This window comes from Pieris napi, chromosome 4 (assembly GCF_905475465.1).
Source record: "Pieris napi chromosome 4, ilPieNapi1.2, whole genome shotgun sequence".
Taxonomy (NCBI): Eukaryota; Metazoa; Arthropoda; class Insecta; order Lepidoptera; family Pieridae; genus Pieris; species Pieris napi.
The window spans coordinates 10,995,948-11,006,899 of NC_062237.1; the positions used below are offsets into that span (position 1 = coordinate 10,995,948).

General features: G+C 32.1%; 1 protein-coding gene across 1 annotated transcript; it reads left to right on the forward strand.

Moving 5' to 3' along the window:
* The first annotated feature begins 2,533 nt into the window (after positions 1–2,533).
* LOC125049224 (mutS protein homolog 4-like) lies at positions 2,534–7,606 on the forward strand. Its single transcript, XM_047648374.1, has 8 exons — positions 2,534–2,812; positions 3,463–3,579; positions 4,385–4,486; positions 4,693–4,806; positions 4,989–5,059; positions 5,740–5,877; positions 6,440–6,635; positions 6,772–7,606. The coding sequence occupies exons 1-8, from the start codon at positions 2,747–2,749 to the stop codon at positions 7,576–7,578; spliced, it is 1,611 nt and encodes a 536-aa protein (XP_047504330.1). The 5' UTR covers positions 2,534–2,746; the 3' UTR covers positions 7,579–7,606.
* The last annotated feature ends 3,346 nt before the right edge of the window (positions 7,607–10,952 follow it).

Here is a 10,952-nt window from a genome sequence, read left to right on the forward strand (position 1 = left end):
TTTGTCAACAATTATTTATAATTTTCTGTCTTTTTTTTAATATCATTGAAAGATATTTATTTCCTATCCTATTTATGAGGCTAAAATTCAACTCGATCGGTTCAGAACTTTTTGAGTTTTTGAAGCGTTCACAAACCAAAATAAAAATTGTAAATATATATATATATATACATATATATATTTAGATAATATTTTTATTAATCATAACAATCAAATATACAGTATTTACAATTCTCTTAACCTTATGTAGGTTATGTAAGTAATAATAAAATAATTGAAAAATAAGAAAAAGAAAATTAATCATCGTCGTGTTTATTTAGCCTGTGTATTTGTGAATACTTACATATACACAAAACGTGACCTCATTATAATATTAGTGAAGATGTATTGTATAAAATATTAATATTTTTCTATTAAAATGACCTCTCTCGTATTAGGATATTATAAAGAAGCTATCTGAAATAGATAGAATCTTATTACTATGCATCGAAAGTCCAAATCAGCAAATGGATAAATTTGGAGAGGCACAGCTGAATCAGACACTGCTTCTAAAAACTACTATGGATGTTGTTCCCAATTTAGTGTTTGCGTTATTGCCTGCAGAGAGCGGCCGTTTAAGGAAGATAAAAATGGTAATTATGCTTCTGACTTACATATATATAAGACCTCTTTTTATTCAAAACACGACAAAAATATTAATTTAATGATAATTAATGCAACTTTTACTTGTCAGTCTCATTTTGAAAATCAGTTGTCTATTAGGTTAGCGATTAACTTTAAGCAACTAATAAAACGTAAACAAACCTTTAATATAATATTCTGCCTAGTCGGCGTACAGCAGGTGTGAGTTTAAAAAAAAAACATTGACGTCGCCATTTTTATTTTATTTTAATATTTTTTTGTAGTCTGTGGTGTAGCGGACGTATAACATTCTATTAACGTAGAAATTGTACTTACTGTATAAAGATTGTGGTCAACTCAATAGAATGGAGATCGGGTACGAATTTCTCAAAACAGAAACAAACATTTTGATTTGGAAGGAATATGTTTTCTGCAGACATAAATTTTCATCCTTCATGATACGCTTTGAGAGATATTATTCCACAATTAAAAATAAAATAAATCAGTGGCGCTACAAGCTTTTGTAGGTATGGGCCTCAGATTTCTGTATCTATTCCATGATCATTTGGAAATGTAATAGGCAAGTAGGTGATCAGCCTCCTGTGCCTGACACGCCGTCGACGTTTTCGGTCTAAGCTTTCCTCACGATGTTTTCCTTCTACAATTACAGTAAATTTATAACTTTATCGTAACGTAGGACTTCGAAAACCCCCATTACAAAGAAATAGCGGACAGAATACGAAGCATTCTGCTAGATGACGCACATCTAGAAAAGGGTGCCATGGGAAGTCTACAAAGATGCTTCGCGATAAAGCCAGAAATAAATGGACTTCTGGATGTGGCAAGAAGAACGTATTCAGAATTAATAGATGATATACAAAAAATCGTTGAACAACTAAGTGAGACTTATGATCTACCAATTCGGTTGAATCAAAATGTTATGAAGGGATTTCATATTGCAATGCCTGTATCTCCTAAAAATCGTAGAAGTTTCAATGTTGCTGATTTGCCTTCTATTTTTATACAGGTATTTATATATATAACACTCAGATATATAGTGTTTACAATATTCTTAACCTACATAGTAATAATAATTAAAAATGTATACATATAAAACTAAAATAAATTTAAAGTTTGGTCCCAGTGGCTTTAATGCTGGCAGCACTTCCTTGAGCGGTAAGTATACAGTACTTCGTTGAGCGAGGAAAGCACCAGCCTTGCGTTTCTGTAACTCACTTTTCGAACTCTCACAGCGATTTTCGCGCGCTCAAATCAGTTGTGTAGCAGTCATTTTACGACTTGGCATTCTGATAATCAATAAACTGCAAGCTCCCTCCGTGAGTTACAGAATCGCAAGGCAGCTCTGGAGTAACTGGTAGGTACTGTCTAGGTATTAAATTTTTACCGCTGTTCAACTCAGGCGGGTTTTTGCCCCACACTCATCCTTCGTTAAACGACATTTCCTTTAGTTGTACACAAAAATGTTAGAACGCTATTACTATTAAAACTACAATAGTCCAATCTGGTACAATCTTCTCCGATGACAGCGCTTCAAATTAACTCAAAAATTAACTAAATTAAGAAAAGTCCCTTGGTGATTCGAAGGCATAAACGTTTCAGAGAAGCACGCTGAAGTAACACAGCTCTTTTATTCTACAAAAATATTACGCCGTGTACATACATGTATAATATTGTTTGTAGGTACATTTCAACGGAGTTAGCGTAAGTATGACGACAGAGGAACTGGTTGTTCTCGACCATCAGGCAAAAGAGGCTCTTAATGAAATACAAAAAATGAGTAATATGTAAATATTTCACGTTTTTTTGTAAAATATTGAGCTCAAAGCCTTCTAGTACATACAAGCATTAGTATTCATATACATGTCAAGTCTATTTAAAAAAGGAAAGGTTTTCAATACGAAGTATTTTTTATCAATAAAGCAATAAATTTTACTTTACCTGCTGCTTATCTAAAATTATTTGTATAGACATTATATTATTCTTATTTATAGTTCCCCTTAAGTAATTTTACTCGTATAGCCATATCAGATATAGCCCCTACTAAAGTAAGAATTTTTTAATCTGTAGAGTAATTTCTGCATTACTAAAAGACCTAAGACCATTCATGGCTAGTCTATACAAGCTTTGTGAAAACGTTGCCGAGTTGGATATCTTAATTGCATTGGCGCAGGTAACTCACTTTTTCATAAAAACTAAGGTATAGGCTACTTGACAGTATGAGAAATAATTTATTTATTGGTAATAATCTTTCGTTTTGGAGAAAAATCTATGTTAAATTTTATACGTCAGTCACGTGACACGAAACAGTGACATTACTAACCGACGTGTCTAAGCCTAATATTGTCTTGGAGTTTATTTCGTCGAAGACTATTTTAATCGAAATTTTAATATATAGGTACGTAATATATGCGTTGTGTAATTTACTAACGAAGATCAACACGTAAAAAACTGATGTTAATTTATAAACATGATGTCATGTCATGATGAACATGAAGTCTAGAGAAGCGTTTTGGCGTGTTAAAGATATGATGATTGTTTCCTTTGAATTCAATTTGTGTAGGTTCTACTGCTTGTATAGAATCACAAATAAAAATATTTTCAAAGAACACCCTATTGAACTAAAGTACCTATTCAACTGTCTCTTTTTATCACACATTTAGTGACTATATAGTATTGTAGTATAAAATACATATTATTTGGAACTAAATATGAAGTTCGCGTTTCAATAGAAATTTTCACAAAATACGTTGAATTTTCTCTTTCTAAATATTGAACCGTCACACATAAAGTTACTAGTTAACACGTCTAAACTCATTGCAGATAAGTTCAGTAGGCTCATACATACGACCAGAATTCAGTGATTATTTGGATATAAGGAATAGTGTACACCCACTACTTGACTATAATAGCCAAGTGATGCCTGTTCCTAATGATGTTGTTAGTATTTTTTAAATCTAATTACGTTATGGCGCGTCTAAACGGGCCATGTTTTGCTGCAATTGATGGCTGCACTGTTGGCAACTAATTGTCCGGCCATTAGAAAAATATTTTAATGCAGCTGATGGCCGAACAATCTATGGCTGGGCAATGTGTTGCAATATGTCTGCAATAGTATGGCCCATGATGCAGACTCCTAAACGGGCCACACAAACCGGTAACAATGGCTGACGAAATCACACTTGTCGCAGCAGCTTATATTGTTTTAAAAAAGAAACAGAAAAAGAAGAGATTGTGGATTCGACCATCATAATCATAACAACTAATAATTATTACTCTAAAGTCCTAAAAGAGCGTCCGTCAGAGCTTGACAGATTCAGTATTACTTAAAATGTTGTGCCTTGTAAGACACCTTAACTAAAATCACAAAAGATACCATTAAAATACGAACATTCTATTTCGAATGCCTACTATTTGGCCTTAAGGAATCCCAAGAAACTTAAAAAAGGCATTTCATTACAAAAACATTACATTGATATAATATAAGGACCTCATCCTTTCATGTATAGTGTCTATGGACATTTGCTATTTTAAAAGAGTACCGAGAGTTTTTTACGCCGGCTTTTTCTCTCGGCCTACACCCTCTGTCTTCTTTGCCGATGAGTAGGGATGCCTAAAAATTCAAATTTAATGACGTGGAATAAGTGATACATGTATCACTTGTTCCATAATAAACATATTTTATTTTATTTTTATTTTATAAATCGAATAATATCAAACATTCCTAACAAAAATTAATTTTTAGTTTGCAAGCCCAGAATACAATTTCACGATCATAACAGGACCTAACATGGGTGGAAAGAGTATTTATATCAAGCAGATTGCGATTATGCAAGTCATGTCACAAGTAATATAACTCTTATATATTTCGATTTTCGACATTACAATATTTTTATAAATATCTATAATATTTATTTTCAAAACGTAATTAAAATATCTCTATTTAATGATATTATGTGTAATTTAACACATATATTATGTTTATTCCCCATAAATTGTTTTATATGTGGGGTGTACAATATATATTATTTATATTTAGCTTTATTTTTACAGTTGGGTTGTTACATACCAGCAACAAACGCAGTTTTGAGACTTTGCGATCGTATTTTCTCTAGGATCGGATTTAATGATAGCGTGGAGCTAAATGCTTCCACATACGTGATTGAAGTAATGTATTAATTGTTATATAATTATAATTTATTTTATTAGAACGCAACTTCAGTATAAATTAAATATTAAACTATTAAAAAAATATTAACTTTTACCGCTTTTTTAACGTAAAAAAATGTGTAACATTGAAACTTTTAATGTTTGCGTGTTCGCGTTTCATTAAAAAAATCTCTTTTTAGATGAAAGAAATTCAACACATACTTAAAGGTATTACGCGATCGAGTTTAGTCATCATAGACGAATTATGCAGGTTAGTATGAATAACAGAGAATAAATGCCGTAGACATGAGAGCGTTTAGAAGTATGTGTGGTGTGAAATTGGGTTATTGATAAGCAATAGTGAGTTACGTGAACAGTGTGGTACGCGTCCATGCGTTGGGTTGACTCTCTCCCTAAAATATGGCGAGGGGACCGATGGCTGGCCATGCGTCATACTCGTGAACGTGTGCTACTTGTGGTGACTGGTCGAATTTGAATTCGTATAATCGTATGCGGTGATGTTAGTTATTTTGACTATGACGTGTTGTTCCCACGAGAATGTTAGTCCGTGCTCCTATTTCACTATGCCTACTGTTGATAGAGAACAAATCTTTGTTTTATTTTTTTTATTATTAATGAACTATTAAGTACTTAAGATGTCATGTGGAACATGGTTTAATGGTTGCAGCTCCGTACAAACATTGTGTAAAACAAATAACTTGGCGATTAAAAAGAGTGGAGGAGAGTTTATTGCCAGTTCTTCTCGTCCAGTCTACGCCCTTGATTTGAGAACTGGCAGTAAATGTTAAATAAGATGAATTTAGCATTTAATATGCATGTCTTTATTGACGTTCCTAATCGTTATTTAAATTAATAAATGATTTTGACTTGACTTGACTTGACTATAAAACATACGAATATTTATTTATGACCTTTTTTGTAATATTTTAGGGGCACAAGTGTAGAAGAAGGAGCGAGTATAGCATGGGCTATTTGCGAAGAGCTTATACTTAGTGATGCTTTTACATTTTTTACTACTCATTTTCTGTACCTAACACGACTTGAAGATTTGTACTTCAATGTAGTGAAGTAAGTTTTTTTTTTCTAGTAGGTATCTACAGATTAAATAATACTGGTAGGTAATACAGATATCTGGAACATCTTTTACTAACATGTATGTATAGCCTATATATATATAGGCCGGGAGATAGTGACACAAAATAGTTGATCATTTGTACTAGTATGGCGGTTCTACAGGGGTCTTATTACGAAATGAAAAAAAGAATTTTGATGGTCATAGCGTTGGTACCGGCGGCGCAAGCGCGTGGGGTTAGTCGAACTCGTCGGATTAATTACGACTTTCAAACGATTTGTTCCACAAAAATTCTAGTATTTTCCGATAGTCCATAAAAAAAAGAGGCGACATGTAAATGATTTTTCAATCATTTACATGACGATACCTACGACAGCATTAAATAGCATTCAATTAAACATAGAAAATTATTTAAATTTTTGGCTTAAAATAATTACATATCTGTACCTACACAAAGTAGAATAATGTTTTATCATATGTAATATTAAATATTTATGACGATTTAACCGAACCAAATATATTGATTTTATATTGTAATAAAGATAAATTCGCTTTCAGTCGTCACACAGCAGTTGCAGAAGAGACTGTCGGTACGGAAAATACTCAAAAAAGACTTGTTTATCAACACAAAATAGAAGCTGGTATCACAAAGATAGACCATTATGGTTTATCCTTAGCTGAGAAAACCAGTTTACCAGAACAAACAATAAATTTAGCTAAGGAATTAGCAGAATTAATCGCAAGTCGGAGAAAGGTAGATTTTATTACATTAAGAATTTGTAATAAAGAAATTTTATCCAGTTTTGTGAGATTAGACGATGCTTTACCAATGAGTAAGACGTTTTCTAAGATAAATGAATATATTAATTGTTTTAATGTATTTATTTTAGCCACAACAACGTTCACTGCATGCTAAGAGCGATGATCGCTGTTTGTATAAAATTAATGCAAAGATAGCACAGGAGTTAAGAATAAACCAAAGTCCTACTAATATTAAAAATATTCTAGAAAAATTTAAATCTGATAACCCTCAAATTATAGAAAATCTGCGCGAACAGAATAGTAAAAGTACGTACAGCAAGGAGCAAACCACTACAAATACCAATAATAATTTTTCTGAAAGCAATATAAATGATACAACAACGCGGAACGACTGTAATGTGATGAAAAATCTTAGTACAGAAGAGACACAGACTAAAGATGCAGGGGAACATATTATACCTGATTTTGGTAATAGATATACTGCAGTAAAGTCATCTACAGAATTACTTAACCCTTTTTTGAATTCGACAAATGTAGAGTCGGACAACATTTCTGAAATTGCAATGGAACATAGCCAACAAACTCAAGATAATATTAGTAATGAAACGAGTAATGCAAAAGAAAATTTTGATAATACTAATAGCGATCCAAAAACAATTGAAAAGAGTTATTCCGCTTCAGATAATACTAATCCAAACAATAGTTTCAAAACCACAGATAAGCATGGAATTAGTAACGATGATGATAGCGATTCGGAAATTGCAATAGCTTTAACTCAAGTCATTCCGGAAAATTCTGATTCACAAAGTAGCGACATCTTGTCATCCGAGGAAGAACTATTCATGGAAACTGTAAATGAAATACAAGAATCTTTGTACGATATAAATTTAGAAAGGTGTATTCTAACACCGCCTGATGGTTTTCGAGATGACTAAATGTTGTAGTAATCGAAGAAGTCCATAAAATACATTTCGATATACATACATATTTTAGTTTGGCTATTTGTTTAACTTCTTATGCGTAATTTAGACTATTGCCCGATGACATGCATCATATAATTGACTTTTTTAAATATAAAATATTACTTTATATTTAGAAATAATTTTTAAATGATTAAATAATCATTCGTATAAATTAGAAATTGTTTTAATTGGTTGACTTGAAAAATATAAACATACCGTGAATAATGGATTAACTAATGTGATCTCAAGACTGAATAAACATTATATATATATATATGTATATATTAGACCAGTGCAGATAGCCTTTAAAATAAATAAAAAGTGAAAAAAATTACAGTAGGATGAAACCCATTAGAAAAGCAGGGGAATATGATCAAAATGATAGGAAAAATAAATTACGGTCGATCTGAGGTCGGGAAGGGGTAGGGGGGGAGTTTTAAGGGTAAAAAACGGTTTATCTCGATTCCCGGCAAAACTACAAGTCCTATCGAAGAAAGTTAAATGGCAAAGTTGGAGGTAATAAAAAGATCTAAAACTTTTGTATTCACACATTTTTCACATAACCTCAAAATTTATGTGAAAAATTCAAAAAACCAAGTTTTTGGTTTTTTATTTTTATCTTTAACAAAAATATTTTTTTTTTAACGAAATTTGGTGAAAACTTACCTTTCTATGTCCCAAATACACTGTAATTTATTTGATTAAAAATATTTATTTGTTCACCTTATTTTGAATTAATATCGAAAAAACACCCTAATTTTCAATCGAAAATTCTGACGTCAAAATTTCACCTTTTTTCATAAAGTTGGTGTGCTTTCAGTTCGTTGAAATCTCTACTTTCCTATGGTAAAAAAATATTTATATATTACCATAGTAAATCTTCTCAGAAAACGCAAAAAATCGTATGCAGTAACGCCCAGACCTGTCATCCCCTTCCTTACTTCTCTATGAAATACGAACATTTTAGCCCATCTAAAGGCTAAATTTTTTTTTTAAGTCACTCAGGTATATATAAGTTATCTTAAAATAGTAATAAATAGGCATCTGATTATAATTTAAAGAAGATTCATAGAGAAGTAGGGAAGGGGATGACAGGTCTGGGCGTTACTGCATACGATTTTTTGCGTTTTCTGAGAAGATTTACTATGGTAATATATAAATATTTTTTTACCATAGGAAAGTAGAGATTTCAACAAACTGAAAGCACACCAACTTTTTGAAAAAAGCTGAAATTTTGACGTCAGAATTTTCGATTGAAAATTAGGGTGTTTTTTCGATATTAATTCAAAATAAGGTGAACAAATAAATATTTTTAATCAAATAAATTACAGCGTATATGGGACATAGAAAGGTATGTTTTCACCAAATTTCGTTAAAAAAAAAATACTTTTGTAAAAGATAAAAATTAAAAACCAAAAACTTGGTTTTTTGAATTTTTCACATAAATTTTGAGGTTATGTGAAAAATGTGTGAATACAAAAGTTTTAGATCTTTTTATTACCTCCAACTTTACCATTTAACTTTCTTCGATAGGACTTTTAGTTTTGCCGGAAATCGAGATAAACCGTTTTTTACCCTTAAAACTCCCCCCCCTACCCCTTCCCGACCTCAGATCGACCGTAATTTATTTTTCCTTTCATTTTGATCATATTCCCGTGCTTTTCTAATGGGTTTCATCCTACTGTAATTTTTTTAGGTTTCAAAAATTATCGGCACTGGTCTATATATGTATACATACATATTGTCATACATGAAAGTTAGTTAAAATGAGGTAGGTACCTATTTTATCTTATTTTAGCATACATAACTGCTTTTGAATCTCACATTTTATGGCGTTTTTATTTTCTTTTTTGGTCTTTTCAATGTACTAGATAGAATAGGAACTATTTAAAAAAAAATGCCCAGTACTTCTCAACTTTCGGGGATAGAAGATTGAAGTCTTTGTGGCCAAGGAAAGCAGGCGTTTTCCATTCCTATTGTAGGTGCACAACGTTTACATATTTTTTTAGTTTAGCCTTAGGGAATGTAGACATCGCATTAGATAAATCTGTCGTTTCAATTTAGATCTTTGCTTGATTCAATCACTTCAATACTGAAAAGTGCGTTCCATTTCAGGATTTTTTTGTATGCTGCATATGTTTGAATATTATTAAAGTAAAAGAGACATTTTGAGTTTAGACCAGTCATTATAGACATTCGAAATCGAAAATTTGATAATAATTCCAAAAGTTTTCAAACTTCGGTCAAGTGAATGGTACATTGGGACGACAATAAATCTCATTTTGCAACCTTGTCCGCAGTCCGGAACATTGTTAAAATTGCAATTAAATTAATTTTTGCTGTATGGTCGTGAAAAAAATTCCAAAAGTTCTGCAAACTTGGGGAAGTTTTCGATATAATATTTCATATCACGTATAAAATTTGCAACCAACCTTAGTGTACGGAACATTTTTTGTTATTGAAAATTAATGTTTTTTTTATTAAACTGAATGAAAACGTTCCAAAAGTTCTGCAAACTTGACACATATATCGGAAAAATATACCGAACGGTTGTATAAATTTGCAACCTTTTTCGTTGACCGGAACATGTTTATTTATAATTCTTTTTAATTCGTGGTCATTTTTTCAAGTAAGGTGGTCTCGGAATAATTACAAAAGTTTTGAAACTTGGTTGCAAACTTCGAAAACATCTATTCTGATGTATTTACAAATTTGCAACCTCATACGCGATCCGGAACTTTATGCAATTTGCAAAAACGTAATTTTTTTATTTTTTCACCTTCAAGAAAATTTCAAAAGTTCTGCAAATCGAGGGGACTGTTTACTTTTGGGATTAATGTCAGTATTTGAATTTGCAACCATATCCGGAATACGGAAATATTTTTTAATCACATTCACGCAAAATATTATTTCCGTACCCATCGCTGTTATATATTCAGGGCCTAAACTTTGTTCTATACGAAGCCGCCGTCGTATACCTTCGTTGCTATGGTAACGCGGCCAATGGTCGCGTTACTATGGTAACAAGGCTACCGTGGCCACGTGACCGTGGCACACTGCGGACGTACTAACGGTCAGTAGGCTGTGATTTTTCGGTTGGAAAGCGTCTTGTGCTCTCTTTGGGATTTTCTGGTTACAAAGCGTCTTGTGCTCCGTTGCTCCATTTCGAGAATTTTCATGATGGACGCAGCGGTTAACAATTGTATCATTTGCGATACACATTTATTGAGTGAAGAAGTTGAAGAGCTAGATAAAAGAGGAATTAACTTACTCATTCAATGCAGTGAAAAAAAAAGTGATGGAAAAGCTGCATAGCACAAAGTTTAGGCCCTGAATATATAACAGCG

What these genes read in the sequence shown, in the direction of transcription:
- LOC125049224 (XM_047648374.1), top strand. Translation starts at nt 2,747, where the DNA reads ATGGCTAGTCTATACAAGCTTTGTGAAAACGTTGCCGAGTTGGATATC. An exon ending in TGCCTGTTCCTAATGATGTT is followed by an intron (nt 3,580 to 4,384) that starts GTTAGTATTTTT and finishes ATTAATTTTTAG; the next exon opens with TTTGCAAGCCCAGAATACAA. An exon ending in TTATGCAAGTCATGTCACAA is followed by an intron (nt 4,487 to 4,692) that starts GTAATATAACTC and finishes TTATTTTTACAG; the next exon opens with TTGGGTTGTTACATACCAGC.